The 25,294-nt window shown below is 44.5% G+C and overlaps 1 protein-coding gene and 1 pseudogene across 1 annotated transcript in view; both read left to right on the plus strand.

The window, feature by feature from the left end:
- The window catches only part of KHDRBS3 (KH RNA binding domain containing, signal transduction associated 3), a 139,099-nt gene that overhangs the window by 23,890 nt on the left and 89,915 nt on the right, over positions 1–25,294 (plus strand). The window contains exon 2 of the mRNA XM_039845903.1: positions 17,374–17,492. Within this exon, the coding sequence (XP_039701837.1) occupies positions 17,374–17,492 (119 nt within the window). The remainder of the gene's footprint in view (positions 1–17,373; positions 17,493–25,294) is intronic.
- On the plus strand, positions 13,507–13,626 carry LOC120588889 (uncharacterized; annotated as a pseudogene).

The raw sequence follows: 25,294 nt of genomic DNA on the forward strand, positions 1-25,294 counted from the left end.
TGAAATAGAAAATATTCGTTAACATTTAAAATAAAGTTTACCTTTGTTAGTTCTGTGGTTAAAACTACTATGAAATGCCTACAATTAACCTTCAGGATTTTTTTTTAGCAGAAAATCATGTTTTCATATTTAATGATTCTTTACTTAACTGAAGAAAATCACTGCAGCTGCTAAGACAGGTCAGACTTAGTCCTCAAAACAGGGACAAAGGAGAGAGAACAGTTCAGTCAAAAGTGGTACAGTGGCCAGTGGGAGAAAGGTTTATTGTTGAGGATCTGGTAGTCGATTGGTTATGATCTTTTTTTTTTTTCTTTCTATTTTAATAAAAGATTAGATGAAAAGAAAGTAATGATGAAACACCTACTGTGTGGGGGAGACCACTTTACACTGGGTCACTCACAGCCCGTTGTTCCCAGAGAATAGAAACGGACCCTGAGTCCCCAACACAACTTGAATTTGTCAGAAGGACAGGAAGGAGGAGCTCATGGGTCGATGGAAGATTCTAGATGTAGGTTTTGAAAGGAGCAGGAAGAAAGGCCAGTCCGAAGAGGAATTGTCTGGAAAGGAAGCGGAAGTCACCCCACCCTCTTCTAGGAAGACAAGTTAGTGCCCAACTCGTAGGCCGTGGCGGGGGTAGGACGAAGTAGAGAGCTCAAGAGACAGTTCCCGGAAGAAATGGAACATGAAAGTCAGAAGACTTTGAGCTGGGCAAGGTCACGTCTCAGGTTCATGGCAAAAACCAGCAGGGAACTCAGGATCGCTTCAGACTCTTTTGTTACATGTGAGGCACCATTCTGGGTATAGGGATTGAGCCACGATTAAGACAGATGTACACAACTCTGGTCAATACTACAGAGTGACATGGAGGGAATACCTTTGAAAGATGAGTAAATGATTAGCCAGGAATTCGGGGAAGCTGATTTTAAGTATATCACACTCGTATGAAATATTCTCACTGAAGAATGGAATACAGTTGCCGTAGCCAAAAACATGGACCTTTAATCAGATGTGGGTTCGGGTCCTGTTACACTTCTTAGCTTGAAAGGCAAGAAAAGACCCTCTTGTGTTTGCCTCCCTCCCGCAAAGAATAATTAAGACAGCAGCATATTTAACTGTGCCCACAATGCATCCGTGTGCTATTCAGTAGGCACTCAATAAATGCTGACTCCCAGCTCCTCCTCTCCCTAAACTGTACCCCGTATGGTTTATGGCCTGACAGACATTTAATTTACAAAACAAACAAAAAAAACAGTACTGGCTGAATTCCGAGCCCGTTTTCCCTTATTTTGTAACATTTTCTTTCTTAGAATTTAAGGCCTTAGAACATTCCTGATCGGTGACTCCTGAGCATATAAAAGTGTGATGCCGTTAAGACTTTTAAAGGGCCACGGAAAGCGTCAGGCACGACGTGGTGCTTGCTTCCAGCAGAGTTTTTTTTCTTTTAACGTATTATTCTACGAGTTGTAAAAGTTATTTCCAGAAAAATCGAATGTAGCTATTGAGCAAGAAACTTAAAAGATACGAAGAATGTTTACAGTCTGAATGCATCTGAAGGAAAGAGGAATAAATTCAACAGATTTGAGCTGGAAGAGTTAGGGAAAAATAAATAGGGAATCATACATTTTTACCCATCCTTCAGTAAGATTTATATCTGTTTTACCAGTCGTCAAAAAATGTAGCTCATCAATCCTTTGCTTCCCGTCTTTTAGAAAAGTTGTAGTGTAGGGAATTTTTTGTGTAACGGAATTTTCTTTAACATCTTATTTTTAGTGTCAGAGTAAAATGACTTTGTATTCGCAGGAAGACATTTTGGGGTGCTACTGGCAGTAATCGTGTAGCCATTCTCGCTCTTTTCTGTCTTCTGCCTCTGGCCTGAGATTGAACACAGAACGTGTGGGTCTTTTCATTGGAATTTGAACCAGCATCTTGCACACTTTACGTGAATTATTGAACGTTTTAATATTGCCTCACTCTTCTGGTGTAGGAAGTGACTAGGGCCTGTGGAGAGTCTCAAAAACCACTTTTTTAAAGAAGAACAAATAATTTTTTATTTTTCGATTACCGCTCACATGCGGTATTATATTCGTTCCGTGCACACAACGTAGTGATTAAACATTTATGCAGCTTGTGAAGTGCTCCTCCTGATGAGTCCAGCACCCATGCGACACCACAGTTATTGCAATGCGCCATACTTCACACCCCCGTGGCCACGCTTTCTCGATCGTGTTTTTTTTTCCTGTACAGCCTTTTTGTGGCTTGTTTATTAAAGTGGTTTTCCCTTAACACCGGTAGCAGCGGACACTAAGTCATCAGTTAGGACGGAAGAGCCACAAGACACGGCTGCAAGGCGCACTTGGCCCTCTCCTCAGCCTGGGACTCCCCCACTGTCCTGCGCAAGTCCCCGCCTCGGCTCCCCAGGCCTGGCGTGTAGGACCTGCTTGCTCAGCACAGCACGGCGTGTCCTTCCCTCTCTGTCTCCAGTCTGCCTGCCTTTTCAGCTTCGTCACCAGGCACCCCCGCCCCAGTACGGCGTCTGCACACTACTCTGTCGCTCCCTGTTCTTGGCAGACGTCACCAGGGATGTGTCTGCAACGCCTGGTCCACGCGGCTCCCCACACCTCCCGCGCCCTTCGCACGTCCAAGCCTATTCACGTAGCCTCGGCTAAAATGCACCTGTTCCGAAGCCACCTACAGGTGTTCGCTGCCTCCTTTACGTTTTATCATCTTCGTTTGTACTTTTCCTAAAGTGCCCAGAATTTACACTTTGCTTTGTGAGAATCCACATGCGGTCTCCCCAGCGTGCGCATTTCCTGACAGTGGGGTTGGAATCGTGTATTAAGGCAGTGACAAGCCGGCATTAATTGAGCCCAGGGCTCCCCGATTCCAGGTGTATGCTTGTCGCCCCGACAAGCTGCTGCTCAGAGCCGTCAGCTGCCTGCCGGGGACGTGGGGAGGGCGTGACAGGCACGCAGGAAATTGCTGCCGAACGAAAACAGAAATGTTTGAATTTCATGGCCTCTCTTTCTGCTGATCACGTGCCTTTTCGGTTTTTAGTTTTCAGCTGGTTTCCAGATCTGTGCTATGGTAGCTCCTGGCCACTAGAAGCCACTTAAATTTAAATCTTAGTTAATGAATGAAATTGAAATAAAACTAAAGATTCAGTTCTTCACTCACACCGGCCACACGTCCAGTGCTCAGTAGCCGCATGTGGCAAGTGACGGCTGTGCTGGACCACATGGGACACGTGTCCGTACCGCAGGACGTTGTGCCAGACGCCCGGTCCAGGTGGTTCCGGTCCTGTGCACACGCGGTGTGCCTGTGACGGCCCCCCTACGACAGGAATGATGTGGCGGACACACAGCGTCGTCTAGAAACGTGCCCGTGTATGCCAGGGCAAAACACTTTCCAGCTTGGAGTTGATTTCCCTCTTAGACCATCCCAGAAGCGCAGTTCTCTGCAGGTACGTGCACAGTGCTACAGAAACGCTCCGTTTTCCAGCAAACCGCCTTCCCTGCCCTTTGGGGGGAAGCCCTGAGCCTGGGGAGCTGGCCAAGCTGGTAGCTCTGGGGTTGCTGAGGTTGGTAAGGGCCCTCACAGTGACCTGTGACTCTGCAGCTCCCCCAGTGGGCACTGCCACGGGGCCTCGCTGTGGCCTCGCTGTGGCCTCGCTGTGGCCTTGCTGTGGCCTCTCTGTGGCCTTGCGGACAGCAGAGAGGCGCATTCAGGCCGTGAATGGCTTCTCCGTGGGGGCCTGTAACTGTCACCTCAGCTGAGTAAAGTCGCAGGCCCATTTCACAGGTTATGAACCTGGGTTTCGAGAGGGCGAATAAGTCACCCAAGTCACCCGGTAGCCCGGGCTGAGTTAGGGTGGGAGGGGCCGGGAACCTCCGGCCCCACATTCAGAGCTGTCCCAGCGTGCCGTGCTCGGACCCTGCCAGCGGCGGCACTGCCTCGACCCCCCGTTTTCTGGCTACAAGAGAGCCGGGTGTCGCTGTGCCTGTCTTCTCCGTTGGCGGTCTTTATCTTTAATTCTAACCGTAGTAATATTTAACAATTTCATTAAGTGCGCCTAAGCCTTCTCTCCGGGCATACCTCTTGCTCGCAGTAACGGGCAGCGACACGGAGCGTGCAGGACGTGAGAATTTGTTGCCGGCGGCGCCCAGGCGTGGCGCTTTGGCCTGTCGTTCATCTTACAGCTCCAGAAGCAGGTGGCAGCGTGCCCAACTCACGGTCAAGGGGACCGAGAGCCCTCTGACTTGCTTTTCTGTCCCAGTGTCATCCTACAAGTCAGTGCTGGTCTGTCATTTGAACCCATGTTTTTATTAGTTTCTGTTACTTCAGATCTCACCGAATTAAGCTCTTCTTTCCATGTCATCATTAATTTATACTCTTATTGCAGGTGTCAGACAGCTAGACAGTCGTGCTTGGCTGGAGGCTGTAGGTTAATATGCTGTTCCGGGAGCACCGTAAGCGAAAACGGGTGACAGAATCACCCACTCTCGTATTCACTTAGGGCTATTTTTGAATGTTCCCTTAAGCGACTTAATTTTACATTCATTTTATGCTTATGTTTTGGCCCCATTTGTCCCCAAGCTCGAGATCACGGAATCTAAAGAATTTGACCTGTCAGGGCATTTGTGTGTGATACCTGTAATACACGTTCTTTGTCAGAGGCGTAATTAACAACATGATTTGTGCATCTGCTGCCTTCTGGTCCCCCCAACACAGTTTGTAAACTTAATTAGTTCTTGGGATAGCAAATGATTCGAAGATGATAAACGCTTTCCCTCTGACTACTGTGTCGAATGGTTGTATGTTCGTAGCCATTTGCTCCATACTCCTCAGATTGGGATGCTGGCAGGTATTGCCTCTCAAGGTAAACATCTCCTGCAGTTGCTCTTTCCAGATTAGATTGTCTTCCTGTCCTTTACACAGGGGAAATCAGAAACTTAGCTCAGATCATTCATTATGGTTCCATCGTATAGAGAACACCTATGATGATGTCATCACATTGATGCGGTTTTCCAAACTCTGAAGGTGATCATTTTGACATGGGGCTGGAGGGGGGTGGGGGGCGGACAGCCACAGGCGCACCCCTAAGACGTTGCTTCAGTTACCTTGCTCCCACCTCCCTGGGACACAGTCGGGCCGAGGAGATGAGAGACAGAGGCCCTGAGCAGGTAAAGGAGAGGATGCAAAGTATTCGTCTGTCTCCCCAGAACGGTGGTGTGTCTGGCCTTTTCTTTAGAACCTTATTGTCATTCATAAGTCCCTGCTCTAACCAGGTTTAATGGTTTGGGTTTCCGAGCTGTACTGAAATAGAAAAATCAAATCAGAAGTGGCTGGGTGCTGTTGGGTTAGTGACTCCCAACCCCACGAGTCGGGGGACGGGTCACACAACCTGGACTTCCCCCCATTTTTATACATGAAGAAATGAGGGCTCAGTGACTTGCCGGAGGTTCTCTAGTGGTCAGCCTCAGGCCGCCCCTGCACACCGCGTCCTCCCTGCCACTTCCCTGCCCTGTTTGTGGTTGGGACCGCTAAGGGCCCTCCCGGACGCCTGGCACGGTGCCTGGCACACAGCACCTGCAGCCTGCAGCCTGTCGATTCCAGGTACTTTGCGCTGTACTTCCGGGGGTTTACCAAGGTGGGGTATCAGTCAGGGGCCAGTTGGGTAAACAAATCACACCGGGTGTTTAAAAGAGGATTTAGCGTGAAGAATTTGGTAGGTGCTGAATGACTGAAGAAGCCGTTGGGGAGAATGAAGTAGCAGGGGCACTGTCACAAGCCATCGCCCTGAGGGCTGGGGGAGCGAGGGCAGAGACTTGGAGGAGGTGCCCCGTGGAGCTGGGACCTGGGCCGGCACAGTGCGGCTACCTCAGGCACCTGAGGAGGGAGCTCAGGGGGCCGGGGCTCAGGCCTCCAAGGAAAGGGTCCTGGTGTGCTGCGGAGGGGCACTGAGCTTGGGCCAGGGGTCCTGGCAGGGAAATCACTGTCACCGCCAGAATGTGGAATCTCTGGCGGCGTGCCGCCAGGACCCCGAAACAGAGCGGGGAGGAACAAGCCCCATCAGCCCCCCGTGCGCCCCGGTGCGGGCCCGTTAGGGAACCACTGGCAGAGGAGAGATTCGGCTTGCAGAACCCCTGCCCAGCAGTGAGGGGGGGCCGGAGGGGTGTGCATGGGGCTGAGGGACCATAGCTTCGTAACCAGCATCGATGGTCTGTTTGTGGACGTGGAGGGAGGCGACCTCCGGTTTGGTGAACTCAGACCTCGGGTATTCCTAAAAGTCCATCAGGTCCCCCCGTTGCGTTCATAGTGCAGAGCTAGGGACCGGGATTGTGGCCAAGAGCAGCATGGCTTTCTGTATGCCGGACCTCTCTGTAATCCTTCTGCTGGGCGGGTCCAGCATGTGCCGGACAGCGCTCTGCGGACGAGCTTAAAATCTTCCTTTGGCCCGTTTTTCCTCCCCTGACAAAATCGAATCCCTCTTTTGCGTGACATACAAAAGTATTTGCATAGAAGTTTCATTCTCTCCTTACCATTCATCCATTAGGACACAAATTTTCAGGTATTTCAGCTGGTTTTTTAGTCTATGCTTTTTAACTTTTTCTCCATATTTCCTCCCTTACAGAACCTTTTAAGATAACTTTTCTTTTTCCTAATCATCTTCCCCCACCTCCAGCCTCCCATGTAATAACAGCACTTAAGCTGGACTCCGTATCTGTCTGTGTTGAGGCCCTTTGGTGGACCGGCAACCATTGTTGCTATGAAAATTGGAGCTTTCTGGAAACTGGTCTAAGGGGGCCCTTCGCCGGGTTCCAGGTCACCCTTCCAGTCTCAGTGGGTTTCTCGTCTGTAGTGTTGACCAACAAATGATTCCACCTCCCGTGTTTAAGACAAGAGACTGGGAGACATGTGGACGTCAACCCAAGGTACTTGCTATGAGTGTTAGTCAAAGTGAGGCTCTATACTTACTCTTTGAGTCTGTCTCCTTTGCCCAGGTGGCACGGCTCCCTAAAGCAACAGGTAATCTGCGTTCTCAGCCTTAGAGTAAGTAGATCAGCCAGCCGTCAGTGGATTTGACAAGTGGAATCCACTGGAATGCATAATCGATTAACTGAATACTTTATGGTTGAAGGAACGAGCGGAAACAAACGCATGCTATTGACCGGCCTTCGTGTGGTTACTTCCCTGTAAGATCCCTCGATGATTTTAATGCGCATCCTGATCTAGAATGTGAAGATCTATGCCCAACATGACAAATCTCTTTAAGAAGAGCCCCAGTGGGAATGTCTACTGTGAAGAGATAGCATCTGACTCTTGAGGAGAAGTAGTGTATAAAATGGGACCCGAGAATGACCTGCTTGGATGACTCCCCCTGGCTTTAAATAGACGTGGGAAGTTGTCCTCATTTTCAATAATCATATGTATTCAGGTTGAGATATTTCTTATCCTCAAAGGCTGTAACTATTAAAGCGTATGCAGATTGTTTTCTATCATGATGATTAAATCTTAAGTGAAAAAATATGTTTTCCTTGTAATTATATTTTGTTTGTAAAAAGTGTTTTATGCCTATTTGGCAGTTTTCAGGTAGCTTAGAAGAACATTGAGTTATGAGGAAAATATGGTGGTTTTAGGCTTTACGTACGTTTTGTACTAATAGTAAACTGCATATTTTTTAGCCATGGTGTCATTCTAGCCACTCTTATGGTTTCGTTGCTACGCCTTTTAAACAGCATCGGAGTAGACGTGTCCTTTGGGATCCAGTTGGGATCCTTGATCATGCTATTTTCAGATTCTTTTCATGAAAGTGACCCTGTACATAATCATCATATGAAAAATATGACTTCATGTCTTCAGGATTATTTTCCTTTGATTACTCTCATTCTTTGCTGTCGAGCATATAGCCATAGCTTGATTATATCCTGCTTTGAATTTATTTTGAATGGTCCTGTCACACCTGTCGAGTCGGTATTACTGTGTATCTAACCAGTAGAAAATACTCACGGGTAGTCTTATTAGAGCAAAAGGCCCCTGTTATATTATATGGTTGTTATAGAATATCATTAGTACAGTCATATTTCCATCTCAAAGTGTGATAATGCCAGCAGGATAAATGAGAAAGACATCGAATCTTCACACAAAGGAAATGGGTTTTGTAATGAGTGCGGTCTGAACAAAACTAATCTCTTTCTTGGATCATTACTTCACCTCATCCTAAAACTTTTTTAATTCAGATCCTTGCAGGGTCCTAATTGGTGACCTCTGGAGCCTGATAATTGTTTAAGATAGCCGGCCTTTCACTGTATGCTCAATGATGTTTGCAATCAAAAGTGAGAAGCGTGGTTAACCCTTAGGCAGGTATAACTGAAAATTCGGTTTCTGTTTTTTCAGGCTTTAGTTGTAATTCTCATCTTGACTTGAGTCCTTCTTAACTTGAACCTAGCGCACTGTTTTCTTCCGTTAGCCTTTGGGTTTACCAGATCTTCATTGGACACATGCCTTGGGTTATAAAGAATAGTCCTGAGTTAATTCGAATGACCAAGAGATTGGGCTGTTTGGGAGAGCTAGAACTCCTGGCCTCTTTTTCTTCCGTGTTGTATGTATATTTAAGGATATTTTGTGCACAGATATTTGTTCTGCCTTTATAAAAGTAGTTCATTTCAAGACATTCTTATTGACTGTTGTTCCCTGCTCCCTGGATGGTATATTTATGTGTATTTATGATGAGCTTATTCGTGCTTATTAGACAGTGATATACATCTCTGCTCTGCCGTGCTATTTATTTCTGTTTATGGAATATTATTTGCAAGATCGTGAGCTGTATGAATCAATCTAGTCTGGGCAGGTTTTAGTGTGTTTGGCTCTGAATTGGATCTAATAGGTGTTCAGTTAGATTTGGATTGCTTAAATAAAATAATTCCTTAGTGAAAACATTTGTCATGCTGGAGGTTAAAAAAATTTCTTTTCAGACCAGCGGCCACAGTACCATTTTAGTAATCTGTCAAATAGAATTTGCAATGGCTGTGAACACTATTTATATATCTTTTAAGATCAATTTAAATCCTCTAACTGGGCTGTTGTGTTATTTTGAAATAGATTTCTGAATATCGAGCAAGTAGGCACTGTCATTCTGATGTGGGCATCTCATTTCATTAGATCCAAGTCGAGCCCTGTCCTTTAATAAGTTTGTAAAGAGTTCAGGTGCTCGGAAAAGGGGCTCCGTTTACCAGTCACTGTCCATACTGGTACTGGGTCGTGCGGGCCGATTTGCATTATTTAGTTCTACTTTTCTAACCCTTCGACGCATTTTTATTAAATAGCTTTGAACAGCTAATAAGACGGGCTTTGATGTTAGACACACCTGAGTGTGAATCCTGCCCCGGCCCACCTATTAACTGTCTAACCACTGGCAGCTTCTGCTATTTGATCTTCAGGGTCTCCTCCTGCAAAGTGGGGGCACGCCATCGTAGATTTATGAGAATAAAGAGAGACTTTAAATCAAACACACACCCCTATGCTTGGTGAACCATTGTCAGCAAATAATGATAGCTACTTAATTAGCCCTGGAAAAAAAGTCGTCTCTAACACAGCTTCCATTGCTTTTCAGTATTTTGCCGTGTGATATAACATGTGATAAGCTCAGAGGGAAACTCTCTGAGGTCGAGAAGGCGTCAGAAACGTCGTATAGAACCCTTCGGTTTGCCAAAGGCGTGGGGCTGGAGAGCTTTGTGCTGGACCGGCTCCTCCTCCCGGCCTCTCCACTCTGCTGTGTCCCCAGGAGGCCGATGGGCGTGGCACGGGGACCCCACCGGCAGACACGCCTACCTTCTGGCTTCCGGCCGTCAGTGCTTACCCAGTGGAGGTCACCAGCAGAAGGTTGGCAGAGGGGAGACGAGGTCAGAGTGTGGTTCTCTTCGGCGTCGCCCCTGTTAGGCGGCTTCCGTCTGTAACTCCGCACGCCGGTCCTGGCCGTGCAGCCTCCCTTGATTCCTGCGCCGCCTCCCTCCTCCTGTCTTGAGATGGGAACGCCTCCCTCCCTCGCCGACCCCAGGGCATACCCCAGGGCAGCCATTCTTCGCTGCTGCTGTTTTAGGCTCGCTGCCCCTTCACATACAGGCCCTGAAATGAACTCACGTTCCCCAGTCTGAACGCCGTCTGTCTCCAGAAACCCTGGTCCTTGGATCATCACCCAGGGAGAGAACAGACGGTCAGTCACCCCTTTCCGTTCCTCTCACAGAGGCGCTATGGATAGGCAGAGTGGCGGGGTTTCTAGCGAGCAGTTTCTGATAACTGAAGGATAAATTCTTCACGGGCTCGGATAGGACGTCGTTGGCTCGTTAACATTCTTTCGCGGTCCTGTTTGGTAAAGGATCTTTTCTCCCTCATGGGACGGCTGTGTAGCGCAGCCCCGATCCAGTCGTTAGCCAGCCAAAGTGTCTTCATGACCGGTTGGTGCTGGAATGTGTTGGGAAAATGTCTTGGGTCTGGAGCCCCGAGTTCGAGTCTTGGTAGTGTGGCTTGCCGAGCGACGTGAAAGTTCCGCGACTTTTAGAAATACATTTCCTAACGTTTCTCGTGTGTAAAGTGTGAAAAACGCTCAGCCTTCCCGGAGTATTGTCAGGATCGTGTGAGTTAAGCAGCGAAAATACTGTGGACGTGTCGTTTGCAATGGCGAGTCGTTGCCATCCTTCACCCTTCCAGCATGGCGGCGACAGTGGGTACCTAACAGTCTGTTGGGGAAGACAGACACTGACTAGAGGTTGCACCTGTGGCGAGCGTCGTGCTAGAATGCCGTGTTCTCTGCTGGGTTAGTCTGGGAATTCAGAAGCAGCCTTTCTGGGAAGTGGAATGAAGGCGGAGGCAGCGAAGAGAAGGATGTTGCTAGGCGAACGGCCCACGGATGTGATCCCGCCTCCCAGACGAGTGCAGAAGCCTCAGGCGAGGCGAGCCTGGTGGTTTGGAACCGGCGGGTTATGGGATGCGAGCAGAGGCGGCGGGGACACAGGCCTGTCCCTAGGTGGGCACTCTCGTTAGGTAGTCGGGGGGCCGGACGCCTTCTCTTATGCATGAAGGGTTTGCGGCTTGATGGCTTTTTCATCCATTTCCTGCCCATTTTGAATATAATTAAACCCTCCAGTTCAGTCCCTCACTTGTTCGTCTGGACAGTTCGTTTTCTTATCCGGCTGTGTTTGAGTCACCTGGCTGCCCTCTGCTTTGCACCCACTTCGCCTCCTGCTCAGCCGCCAGGGCCTTTGGTCAGAGTCCTCTCCTCCTGTCCCTCGCGGCCGGCGGCTTTCGGTACCTCCCTGTCCATATCTTACCGAACTCTCAGAATCTGTGTCTTGACGTCACGGTCCCAGCCTGGCTGTTCGTGCCTTTGTCCCCTTTGTCTTCTCGGTGTGGGCTCCATCCTCGCCCGGAGCCCGCTCAGTCTTGCTGCGGGAACCCAGGGCGGGCTTGGGGTCGGGAAATCGAGTTCGTGTCTGAGCTCGTTCCCGAACGGACTCTGTGGTCGCAGGGTTTTGCCATCCTGACTTGCCCGATTTATTCCATTTGGCACGGTTAACAGAGAAAAGGAAAACAAATAGGCTATGGTATCTTTGTGACACTCCGAACATCAGCTGCACAGTCTAAGCGATGCGCTGAGTGGATGTGAACTGGTGTCACACAGGCTCGCTCTGCCTCACTGAAGAGTCCCTCAGTTCTTTGCCTGGCAAACTTCTTTCCTTATCCTTTAAGCATTCAGTACACATTTGCTAGCTTTTTGGATGATTTTCCTAATTCCAAAGCTTTCTGCAGCTCGGTGGGCGTTATAATTAAACTTGCCCATTTATATGCCACAGACCCTGTTACCTAGCGCCTGACGCAACTCAGTCCGTTTTTCAGATAGAGGCCAGTCTCCCCCAACCCCAAGTAGACCCCACTGCATTTAAGATACCACATTCTCACAATGACGATTTTACCTGGAATTTTTTAGAAACACGTCTTTTGCTTCAAGTGACGTAAGCAGACCAGGTAAATTCCCAGTCACGGTTTCAGTGAAAGGACACTTTAATGAAGAACTTAAAGTGAATGATAAGAGAGAGAATAAAGCTTGGATTTCCAGCCGAGGTGCAAAATATAAGCATGGCCATCGCTACAATTTTTCATTTTATTCTGTTTCAGTTTGTTTTTAAAAATCTAAAAACAACTGTTTAAAAGTTAAATTTTGCATAAATTGAAATGAGTAAAATATTCACCCGTTTCAAAAACTTAAAACGGTGTAAAGAGAGAGACAGCGAGAAGCCTTCTCTTCCTGTTTCGTCTCCACCCCGTTCCCCCCATGCCAATTGGATAACCGATAACCACTGTTACGAGGTTCTTCTGTATCACTAGGGAGATAGATATCTCCTGTGCATGTACAAGTGAATATAAACACATATTCGTATACTGTTTTACCTCGTGTGTGTGCTGGAGACTTTTTCCTATCAGAACACAGATGGTTTCTCGGCCTCGTAAAGTAGCTGTGTGTCCTGCTCTGTCTTCTGTGAGCTGCCCGAGCCTGGGAAACCAGGCTCCTATAGGTGGACGCTGACATGTTTCCGGGGTTTTGCTATTAAAGACGATGCTGTAAATGGATAACTTTGTACGTAATATTTCATATCTGTCCAAGTGGGTAAATTTGTAGAAATGGAGCATCTGGGACAAAGGAAAAATATCAATCTGGATGTCCTTGATTCTGTGAGAGAATTTTAGCATTTGTAAGGACAATTTACACATTAGAATTTTTTATATTGGAAATTTAACTCATTTAAGTCTAAAGGTCATTTGGCCGCTTTTTAAAGGGTTAGTGGATTTTAATATATTTGGTAGGCTAAAAAGGTAAGTGGCCATTACTTAGGAAGCTCTGTTCTGGACCAAGACAAAAACAAAAAATGAAAAGGAAAAACGAAAGCCAAAAAAGACATTATAACTGACATTAGATTTCTGGGTCAACAGAAAATTGGTGTCCACGGTTTGGAAACATAGCATTTTAATCCCCTGCGTTATCGAAAACCTAATCCCACTTTTGCTTATTATTTCCGAGCTGGGGGATGCCTTTGGTGCATTCGACTGTCTGCTAACAAGTGTAATCTGGGGCTTAGTGAGCCAGAGTCCCTCTGTTCGACCTTGAAAACCCGATTGGTTTTCCCTAAGGTTGGCTTTCATTTGCTACAATTAGCTGAAAGGTCACGTCCACCTCGGCGGTGTCAGGTGCCTTCTCTCCCCTCGGCGAGGTCAGGCAGTGGGAGCAGGGGCTGTGGAACAGGAAACTCCCACTGAGACCGGCACAAATTCTAGAAGGCTGTTCGAAGATCTTATAGATTGTCTTGTACAGTGCTCTCCCCACTTTTTTTTTTTGCATTGTATTTTGTTGGAATTCATGGAAACATCAAACTACTTATAATCCTCTGTCAAGTAGAAAATACAGAATTGTTGATTGAATGGCGCCTAAAGAAATAAAATCGCACCCCACCTGTTTTTGTCTACGGCCACGCCACCCTGAACGTGCCCGATCCCGTCTGATCTCGGAAGCTAAGCAGGGCCGGGGCTGGTTAGTACTTGGATGGGGAGACCACCTAGGAAGACCAGGTGCCGTAAGCGTAAAAAATAAAAAAAAATAAGGGATTGTAAGCTGACAAGGTCCTTGCAATCTGTGAGGTCAACCAAGAAAGAAAGAAAGAAAGAAAAGGTTTGACCAGTTTGGAATATTATAGCTGGAGGGCACAATGGCTGTGATTGAAACCAGGTCCGTTTGACTCCAGTGATGACCTTGGGTCCCCTTCCACTGCCAGGTGCTGCATTAGGGCCAGTGCATGAAAACCTACCTGTTTTTAATGACATCAGGCTTTATAGTTTAAAAAAATAAATAGTAAATAATAAAATATTATATTTCAACATAACTCAAAGCTTAAGGGAACAACAAGGTATTTTAGCAACATATGATTTGCAAAGTTGATGTTTATCTAGAAAAGAAATTAGTTTTTTTTAATATTTATTTTCTCTTTTTAATTTCCTCTTAAAAAATCTCAAACTTTAACGTACGGTAAAATACGTACGTTTTTCTAATTTTTAAATATCTTACCTGTACGACTTTACTTACATGTTACTTCACATGTTAACTGTCACTGGCGCAAGGGGTGACATTTTAAATTCCGATGATGGAATTGAATGTTAAACTGCGCATGTGTTGTAAGTTCTCAAAAATCATAACACGCTTCGTGATTTGGAAAGAAGATAGGCAGCTCAATCTATTTTGACAAACATATGCATACATTACGATTTCTTCCCTTTTTTTCTAGGAAGTTTCAGTGTACCCAGTTTTGTTGAATCTTCTAACTATGCTAACGATATTTCCAGCAGCTCTTTCACCTCTGTTTTTTTAGGGGATTTTATGCCGTTTTCACGACGTGGGCACGATTGGTTAAGTCATTGTCCACCAATGATTGAACTTGACGCGGAGCTTCTCTCCTCTCCCCAGAGATGGGAGGACGTGTGGGTGCTGGAAGCTCCAACCCTCTAAGCACACAGAATCACCTCATTAGCATAAACTCAGGTGTTGTTGAAGGGGCTTGTTATGCATGGCAGAAGCGACCGACTCCTTCCACTCAGGGAAGTCCCAGGAGCTCTGTGTCAGGGACTGGGGACAAAGACCAGGTACACATTCTTCATCGCACCCCACCTATGTTCTGACTTTCTCCCGTGCGTTGTTAAAGGAAAAAGTTATTCTGACACTTGTTAAAATGGTAAGGAAGGCTTTACTCAGCACTGTCCTATGTGTCAAGACTGTCACATGTGATGGGGGAGAGAGATCAGGCGCAGTTCTGAATACAGCAAAGACAGTTGGGGGTTTAGAGCTAATGAGCAGAGTGAGGGTGTCAGTGGGTGGAAAATTATTAAGAGGAGACATCGGGGCCCGCGGGGTTCTTCAGGGGTGACTGAAGCCCCAGGCCAGAAGCCTCCAGCTTTAAACACATCCTCCATTTATCATTAGGTCCTATGAAAATCTCGTTTCCTGTCCGATCTGGCATAAAAATGGTGGGCGAGACTGCAGTGGCAGACTATACTTAGAGTCAGACAGACCTGGGTGTAAATCTCACCTTTGCCATTTCTTTACAAAGTCACCTTTCCGAACTTCCTTTTTGTCATCTGTTTTGAGGATTGAATTATGTCATGAATGTGACAGGTTAAATTCTTAAATATTCCTAGCTCGACAAGCAAACTAAATAAATATGTGTCTACCTTTATACAGCCGATGTCATCTCTGTTATCTCCATGCTTGAGGACCCTTCTTTGAACCGTTAACCGAGTGTAAATGAATCCAGAGGCTTTGGCGAGAAGTGAATGATATTGATTCAAAGGTCTCGGGGTATGCAAATTAGAAATACAACTAGGCAATACCCAGAGTGCTCCAAAGAAGACAGCTGAGTTTTCATAGTAAAAGGTACATTCTTGAGAAGACTCAGTTCTGCTCTTAGCTTCCGGGTTGGTCTGAGATGATAATCTTAAAGATATAGGGCATCTGGATAATGGATGTCAGGCGGTCTGGACGTGAACATTGTTTTCTGAGTCCTTCGGGGGCTAGATAAGTAGAGGATTATCTATAGGATTTATCTATATCTATATTTCTAATGTAACTATCTGTCTGTCGGTCTTCAGACATAACTGGAGAATTCAGAAGTTTGAGTTCCCAGGCTAGTTAAAGCAGGGGCGGAGTCGTGCCTCGTGCCTCAGTTACTCTGGCTTTAATAATTCTCCAGCTTGACCATAGTGACTCCATGTTATTCGTTCACTCTTTTCCTCAGGACTCAGGTGTCCGGGTTTCAGTCTGGAGAGGTCAGTCCATGAATGCATTCATTCAGCAGTCAGTCATTCAGGCATCTTTCTGAAGTACCTCTTGTACAGCTGGATGCTGTAGGCAATAATGTGAGGAAACAGTATGCTAATATTTTCCAAGATCTGGAATTTGCACATAGTAGGTGCTTTGTAGGTGTCTGTTGAATGAAGAAACAGATGTTACCTAAGGGAGATTCATGTTCTGTTGAGAGAGTATCTTAGTCCAGTTGGGCTGCTATCATACAATGCTGCAAACTGGGTGGCTTATAATAGTGGTCCCCAGCCAGTTTGGCACCAGGGATCAGTGCTCCTATGAGAACCTGATGCCTGATGATCTGAGGCGGAGCTGAGGTGGTGATGCTACTGCTGGGGAGCGGCCGCAGATACAGATGAAGCTTCACTCTCTGGCCCGCCGCTCACCTCCTGCTGTGTGGCCCGGTTCCTAACAGGCCACGGACCTGGGGGTCGGGGGTCCTGGCTTATAAACAACAGACATGTATTTCTCACAGTTCTGGAGCCTGGAAGCCCAAGATCGACACACCTGTGAATTTGGTATCAGGCGAGGGCGCTTCCTGGTTCATAGATGCAGTCTTCCCACTGTGTCCCCACATGGCAGGGTAGGTGAAAAGGCTCTCTGGGGTCTCTTAGATAAGGGCAGTCATCTCGTTCATGGGGACTCCAGCTTTATGATCTAGTCACCTCCCTCAAGCCCTGCCCCCCGATGCCATCACATTGGGGGTTAAGATTTCAGTGTACGAATTGGGCTGGGGACACAAACACTGTCCGCCGCAGAGAGTTCCGGTAGGGCTGTGCATCAAGTGCTTGCTGAGTGTGGGGCTGGGAGGGACCGACTCTGCCACGCCTGCCACCCCCCCAGGAAAGGAACAGCCGCATGGGACGTGTGGCATTTAATGCGCTTGGGTCTTGGGGATGCAGGGAATCGAAATCATCAAAATAACATCTCAGGTGGAGAGAAGGGCATTAGCGAAGACACGTGCCTGCGGTGTCACTCGTGAGGAGGGACGACCCGGCTGGGGAGGCGGGCTGACGGAAGGCCGTCTGGGGCTTTTAACGGGTCCTGTCGAATCGGTCCTTGGTGGGATGAGCCCCGCAGAGCCAAGCAGGCTGAGGAGTGCGGGCGTCAGCGCTTTGGGCCCCTGGGCCGGCAGTCCCAGCTGGCTTTCCTCTGCTCTTCGGTCCATCAGCCTTTCTCCAGGGTTCCAGAAGGCCCCGAGGAACTTATTTTTCACATCTGTGTTTGTTAGATAGTCCATTCCCCTCCATTAGCCATTGAGATTCGACTTTATAGGACTACGGAATATGCATTTTTTCCCCACTGTACTGGTGAAGAATTATTGATAAAACAAGAAATGCATCATTACTTTGAAAACACCGTAGCCATCTAACTAGCCCACATTTCTGCATGTGGTCTCATGCCACAGCTGTGCTAACGACAGCTCGCGGCCTCTACAGTTCTAAGTCCTGCGCTTCACGGTTATCTTTTTTCCTCCACAGAAATAGAAAAGTTTCAAAAAGGAGAAGGAAAGGATGAAGAAAAGTACATTGATGTGGTGATTAATAAGAACATGAAGCTGGGACAGAAAGTGTTAATTCCCGTAAAACAGTTCCCTAAGGTAAGACCGTGAGGCCGGCCTTGCAGGTCTGGCAGACGAGTAATTTCTGTTTCCTTCGATATTTTCTTGGGATGCTTTTCCTTAGCACAGCCCCTCCCCCCTCCCCCCTCTCCCAAAACACAGACTTTTAAAATTAATTAAAACGTATCTAGGGACTTTGTCTTTTCTATGTGACTTTACTGTGAGTTATGGAGCCCGAAAAATCGTGCGATGAGTCAAACCAGCGAAGCGACTTAGCACAATCCATCCTTTCCACTCCGGTTTCCTCATTTGTAAGACGAGGTTGCGTTAAGAACCGAATAAGATTATCTATGGTAGATGCTTAGCACAGGGTTTAGCACATAAGCGTTCAACGTGTTCTTTATTCTAATCGTCTATTCTAGAAAAAGGTCTATTTTTCATTTATTACAAGTGTTTTGTGTCTTTGAACACAATTACAAAAGCTGCTTCAGAGTTTGTATGTAATTCTAACATCTTGGTCCTGTTAGATTTGACCAGAATTGAGACTCTTTTTATCTTGTTTTTCTTTTTCTTTCTTTTTTTTCTTTTGAGTGTCCGTGTCCATGATTCGTACATTCTTTTGTATTTATCAACAGTTCATTTCTTTCAATTGTCCATTCCCTGAATATACCCCAATTTATCCATTTGCCTGCACAGTTTTCAGTTTGGGGTTCTTATAAATTAAAATGCTGGGAACATTTTCGTACAAGTCATTTTGTGACCGTATGTTTTTATTTCCTTTGAGTAAATCCCTCGGATTTAAATGGCTGTGCATTTAGTTTTGCAAGAAGTTGCCATGCTTTTTCCCCAGAGCGGTTTTACCTCGCGACGTTTCCAGAAGCGATACATGCAGGTCGAGGCCACTCCATGTCTCAATTAGCATTTGGTGTCGTCCTTCCTCTTAATTTTAGCCTTCCTGCTCGCGTGTTGGTATTTCCTTGCGAAGTTAATTTGCATTTTCCTAATGATTAATGTTTTCGTGTACTTTTTCATGTTCTTATTGGCCATTCATTTATCATCTGTCGTGAAGTGTCTTTTTTAGATCTTTTGCGTATTTGTAAATGGGCTGTATGTCTTCTTATCATCAAGTTGTAAGAGCTTTTATTTTAATATCTCCTGGACACAAATCTTTTGTTAGACATATGTTTTGCGAATATTTAGCTCAGTCTGTGGCTTGCCTACTGTTTTTTAAATAGAGTCTGTGAGAATCAGAAGTTTTTAATTTTGACAAAGTCTAATATATCAGAGTTTTTTTTATGATTATTACCTTTACCAACTAAAATCTTTGCCAGCCTCCAGGAAATCTTAGAGTCCTTTTTAAAACATAAAGGTGGTCTCCTGCGCTTCCTCTAAACGCTTTTATCATTTATAGCTTTTACTTTTAGGTCTATGATGCAGTTCAAATTAATCTTTGTGTATGGCGTGAATGTCAAAACTCATTTTTCTCCATACGAAAATATTGTTCTTCCAGTACCAGTTTTTGAAAGATATTTTCTTCCCACTGATGGTGCTGGCACCTGTGATGAAAAGCAGGTGACTCTGCAAGTGAGGGTCTATTTCTGCACTTTCTCTTTCATTTCATTGATCTACTTATGGGTCCTTATGCTGGCACCATACCGTCTTCGTTACTGTAGCTTTTTATAAGAAGACGAAGTTAGGTAATGTAGTCTCTTCAACTTTGTCTTTCTCAGAATGTTTTTGGATATAGGTCCTACGCAGTTCCATATACATTTAAGAATTATTAATTTTCCTAAAATATTCCGCAGGGATTATGATTGTAGTTGCATAGACTATTTTGATGAGTTTAGGGAGATTCGACGTCTTAACAATATTGAATCTTCCCTTCCTTGAACATGGTGTATATTTTCAATTTAGATTTTTTAATTTCTATCAGCAGTATTTCAAAAGTTTCAGGGTAAAGCATTTTGAACTTTTGTCTTTTGTTAACCTTATTCCTAAATATGCTATTTTTGACACTGTTGTAAAATGAATAATTTAAATGTGTTCCGATTTTGCTTCTCATATAAAATTTGGTATAGTGATCGAGTATTCTGCTGCCTTGCTAAATTCAATCGTTAGTTCTAGCGAGCTGATTTATAATTCTTTAGGATATGCTGTGTGCATAATCATATCATCTGCATAAACAGTTTACTTCTTCCTTTCCAATTTGTATGCTTTTTATTTATTTAGTGTGGATTATTGTATTGGTTAGGGTCTCTAGTATAACACAAGTGGAGAGATTAGGCATTCTTCCCTTGTTACCAGTTGATGCGGAAAGCATTCAGCGTTTTACATTAAGACAGGTAAGGGCCGGCGGATTCTTTGGAGATGCTTTTCATGAGATGGAGGAAGTTCCCTTCTGTTTCAGTTTTGCTGATTTGATCCTGACTGAGTGGTGGATTTTAATTAAAGGCTGTTTCCGCATCTGTTGACGTAAACACAGGATGCTACTCCTTTAAACTGTTAATGTAATTGTGAATTTTGTTGATCGATTTGTCTAAATTAAACCAACTTTGCATTCCTGCGTTAAAGCCCTACTTGGTAATGACGCGTTAGCCTTTTAATATATTTTTGGATTTGGCTGCCTCTGTGTTGAAGAGTGATACTGGCCCATTATTTTTTTAATATAATATCTTTGTCAGATTTTTGGTGTTGATGTTATGTGCTAGTTTTATAAAGTGAATAGACAGTGTTTCTTTCCTGTGTTATTTTTCAAAGAATGCATGTCAGTTTGGTTTTATTTCTTCCTCAATATTTGTTCGAATTCACCAGCGAAGCTATCTGGGCTTAGAGTTTGATGATGAGTTCAGTGTGTTTAATTGATATATCACTAACCAGATTTTCTATTTCATCTTTTGTGAAAATTTTTTTTGTGTGTTTTACACAAGGGGTTTGTCATATTTCAGCTATTGCTTCCTCAAATACTTTTTTTAAAATATATTTTCTCTCCCCATCTTTTGAAACTTCGGTTACACATATGTTCAGCCTTTTAATTTTCCCCAAAAGGCTTCGAGTGGCTCTGTTCGCTTTTGTTATTAGTTGTTGGTTTTGTTTTCCCTCTTATTCTTCAGATCGAATAGTTTCTACTATATTTTAAACTTATGGATTCTTTCTTATGTTATCTTTATTTTCTGTTAAGCCCATCAGATAAAATTTTATGTCAGGTACTGTTGCAGAATTAATATTTGATTTATATATAAATATATGTATGTGGAAAAAAATGTTTTTTCCCTGCTGATATTTTTCTATTTTTTTTTTATTAATCAAGGTATTATCTTATGTCATTGAGCAAAATTAAAATAGATGCTTTAAGTTTTTATCTGATTCTGAAATCTTAGACACCTTAGATTTGACCTGACTCGATAATCCTTTATCTTGATAATGAATCACATTGTTCCAGTTTCTTGTGTGTTGGGTAATTTCAGGTCATATGCTGGACATTGTGAGTGTTATGTTGTGCGGACTCTGGACTCCATTCTGTTTCTCTGAGGAATGCGTTCAGACTGCAGACCTGGTCTGTGGGGTTGGAGTGCAGGTCTCGATTCAGTTCTTAGTTTGCCTTGCATTTATTTTTTGGCAGATGTGATTTGGAGGTCAGCTAGATATTTTGGCAGATTTTTATCCGCAAGATTTGGGGGCTTCCCAACTCATGTTTTCTAGTCCACCTTCCTCACATTTCAGCGCTATGGCTGCCTCAAACTCACTACTCAGGCTAAAAACTCTAAAATCAACATATTCGCCTAGGCCATTCCCTTCTTCCGAGTCTTGACTCCCTTCCAGAATCTCCTTGCCTTTTTGATCATTCTCCACAGGCTTCAGATAATTGGTTTTTATATTCTGTTCAGAGTTTAAGAGTTCATAGTTGCCATCTGTAGGCGGCCTGCCTGTTAGGAGCTTACTCAGCCATACTTGCAGAACTAGGATATACATTTTTAGTAAATAGAAAAAAAAAAACTATGTTTGAACATTTCGTAGACTCATGACTAAACAAAGCATGGCTTACGGAAACCTTTATAAATTGATCACTAGGCTCAGTATACTCTTTATGCTCAATATACAATAGAGAAAGATAAACAGACCCTGTCTGTCTTCAAATAGTTCCTAATCTAGTAGACGATTAATCTATAATTAATAGCCTGTTGTGTATAAGTAAGTATATGAGTAAAGTATATGAAATAAAATCTCAAATATTATTTTTCAATGTCAACTTTGATGAGAGTAGGGGAAGACAAATTATAATTTGTGTCTAACAGAGAACAGAGTCCATTTCAAGTACTTATAGTAGTGTCTAAAGTTAAGCTACTTAGAAATCTATTGCTTTCCGAATGCTGAAAAAGGATTTTTCTGCTTAGAATAATTGAGCATGCAAGTTTCAAGCCAGCCTTGTATAAAAGGCTAATGTAGTGTGTCCATCAGTTCTAAGAAAAGACTTACGTGCCGGCGTCAGTAACTAGGCTGAGCTGGAAGAAGCCGGCGGTACCTGGCCCTGTGGCATAGCAGTGGAGCCGACGCTGACGGACTCTTTTAGCTTCTGGGGCAAGAGAGAAGGGCTGTTTGTGACCCTCCGTCCGATAGAATGATTTCCATTAATCGAATAATTGCTCTTCTTTTCATGAACCATTTTCAAAACTTTGTCAATGGCACACCACTGAACTTAATATTCTTAATATTCTTAATATTCTTAATATTCAAACTTAAAGTGTATTCCCTCTCTTGAGTCACATGACTGAGCCTGTAAAGTGTGAAACTCAAAGTAAACACCGTTTTATGATTTTATTAAAAGCGATTGTAAGCTGTAAAAATGGTTCTCCATAGTGCTCCCTGGTCCTTAGCAGTGATTAGATAAAACAGAGTTAATATAAATGTCACTCGACATTGGAACAAGGTGCCCTGTCTTTGAGGACCTTGTGGTTCAGATCGCATATTTATTATCCTAGCGTTCGCTGGTTCCCTCATCACTGAACCCGCACGTCCCTTCATATGCCTCTCATTTATCGTGGGTCTTCTCTGAGGCAGGCGTTGGGCTGGGAAAACAAGTGATTAATAACAAGTGGTTTTCTCATAAGAAGCTCTCGGTTTTGTGGGGCCTGCAGATGATGAGGTCAGTGTTTACACTACAGTGTGAGAAGTTCAATGTTAAGGTGCTCTAGAAGACAAGAGAAGGGTGATGTTGACTCTCAGAGAAGGCTTCCCTGAGGTCAGAAGTAAGACAGGGCGAGATCGAGGTGACCGTGGCAGAGGAGCACTGGACGAGGGCAGAGGGCATCTGAGACATCACAAGCCATTCTCTTTGGCCAAACAGGTTCATTTCGAGAAGATGTGCAGGTTTTTATGAGGGTTTGTAAATAAAGTGTTAGCGGGGGTGTGGGATAGGGTTGGCCACGAGGGCTGTGAAGTCGGAGTAGGAAGTGATGTTTGAGCTGTTTTGGAGGATGCGGTCGGCTTCTCCGTGTGTTTGACGATTGGGAACTATTTCAGGAGAGAGAATGCCACGTGCAAACTCATGCCAGGGTGAAAGCGTACTTACGCATCATTAAAAAGTGAGTTGCAATATGAAAGTAAATAAAGTTGTACATACATGCTCTACTGCTTTGGTAAATGTCCCTATTCTTAGTAAAACTAGAAAAAGCAAGGTGTATCATTGTACATACATGCTCTACTGCTTTGGTAAATGTCCCTATTCTTAAGTAAAACTAGAAAAAGCAAGGTGTAGAATAGATAGGATCCTGGTTAGACAATCATTTGAAGAAAAAAAAAAACTAACTAGAATCTTAACAGCAGTTACTTTGTGGAGGGTAGGATTATATGCTTTTTTCTATTTTACATGTTTCTGTACTTTAATGTTTTAACAATAACTTGTTGTAACTTTTATAATTAGGATAAAAAAGATTTCTGTTTTGGAGGAAAAAGGTGCCTGAAGTGGTTAATTTTTGAGATACCTTTGCACCATGGTTATGTTTTTTAAGACTTATCGTGTTGTTAAATTCTATAGGTTTAAATTAGATTCATTTCTTTAGTCTCTTAAGCATTCTAATGTGTACATACTATTTTCAGTAACTTTATATGAATCAACATGGTTTCTTATAGTAAAGGTTTTCCTATTATGTACAAATTTTAAATTTTATATATTTGCTGCCTCACAGAAGTCTTAGGTTAAGTGTCTTTTAGAGAGAGACAGTACTTATAAAGCATGTTCACACCTGGAATTTGAATTAAAATTCAGGAAAACTTTCTTTTTCAAGGCTGGCTTGCATTTTTCCTTTGTAGTGTGTTTTAGACCGTTCAAAATCCATGACTTTACTGCTAGGTGGAAGCCTCCTTCATAGAAATCATGGATTTAAAATTTTCGTGAGTAGTAAATATTTGACGGTCATATTAGTGTGTTATAAGTCGCCTTTTCCGTGATTCCTAATTGAATTTCAGAGGCATGTAATATTTTTTTCCGGAGGATTTCTGTGAAAATCATTTGTCTTTGTGTATTCGGTTGGTAGTTTACCTGTAGCTATAAAGTGATGATGTCCGTTAGCTTTTTTAAATCTAAGTGCCCTTGCCAAAATTAATATGGATGGCTAGTGAGGATTTCGAACCTTGTTGATGTCAAGGAAGCCTGATACTAAGAATAGTTACGTAAAGACACATTTGTTTATTATAAGTCCCCGTGGATGTCCTTCCATGATTCCCTTAATCGTGGGACCCCGTGATCAAGTAGAAAGGCCACTCAGGATGGCGGATCCTCCGGACGGTGTGTCGGCCGCTCAGGCCCTTTTTTTGTCAACGCGCAGTCCCCTCCCATGTCCATCCTCTCCCTTCATGGGGATGAGAGGGTCACATCTTCTGAAGCCGCTGCGATTCTGTGCTGAGGGCTTCTCAGGGCTCCTGTGACACCCGGTCCCTGTATCGTGGAAGGTATTTCGCGTGGCATTTGCAAATACGACAGCATTCGAAAATTCCGTGATGGGATTTCAGATCCGAAGCTGTGACTGCTCCCTTATTCTCTTAAAAATGTCTTCGTTGACCCACAGAGGAGCACGTGAACTTCGATCTGTTAAATGGGTTCCCAAAACAGCCAGACATTTATTGAGGGGTTCCTGAAAGAGTTTACACGTGTTGTTTTGGTGCCGTGTTCTTAGAACTACTACTATTTTATTTACCCAAATGAGTAATTATAAAATTTGGTTATATTTAGGCTCGTTACTTTCAAAAGACTAGAAAAGCTTCTCCGTATGTACTTTTGTCACAAGGCAGGACATTCGGAGATTAAAGTCTGCGACGAGTGTTGTCCTACAGGAATCTCTTACCGCATCGCTGCTTGCTGTCTGGCGGGCGATGGACGGTTGATCTCGAAGCGTGTTGCTGAGCCGAAAGGTCAAAACGGTCTCCGTGCCTTGCAGCGTGCTGCCGGCTTAGGTATCACGCTATTCACTGGACGGATCATTTTGGCTCTGGGCCCCTTGAGGACCGCCAAGGTGGATCCGCTGAAAACCGCCTGCCCACACTGGTGCTCGAGGTAGGAAATAGGAGCGAGACTTAATCTCGCTCTTCGAGGACTCAGCCTGGTGGAATAAAATGGCGGAAATTCATACCGTGGACCAAACTCTGAACTTTTATCAAAACAAGTAATTGACACATAATTACGCCAAACAAGGGACACGTGACATACGTCGATGCTGAGAAGCACAGTTACAGAGGGGAAGGAAGGCGGGTTTCGGACTTACGCCCAGCCCTGCCTGACCTCCACTTGGCCGTCCGACGGATGTCCTAGCTTTGGCATGTCCATAAATGAGCTCCTCCCTCCTGTTCTT

This window comes from Pteropus medius, unplaced genomic scaffold, assembly GCF_902729225.1.
Source record: "Pteropus medius unplaced genomic scaffold, Ma_sr-lr_union100, whole genome shotgun sequence".
NCBI lineage: Eukaryota > Metazoa > Chordata > Mammalia > Chiroptera > Pteropodidae > Pteropus > Pteropus medius.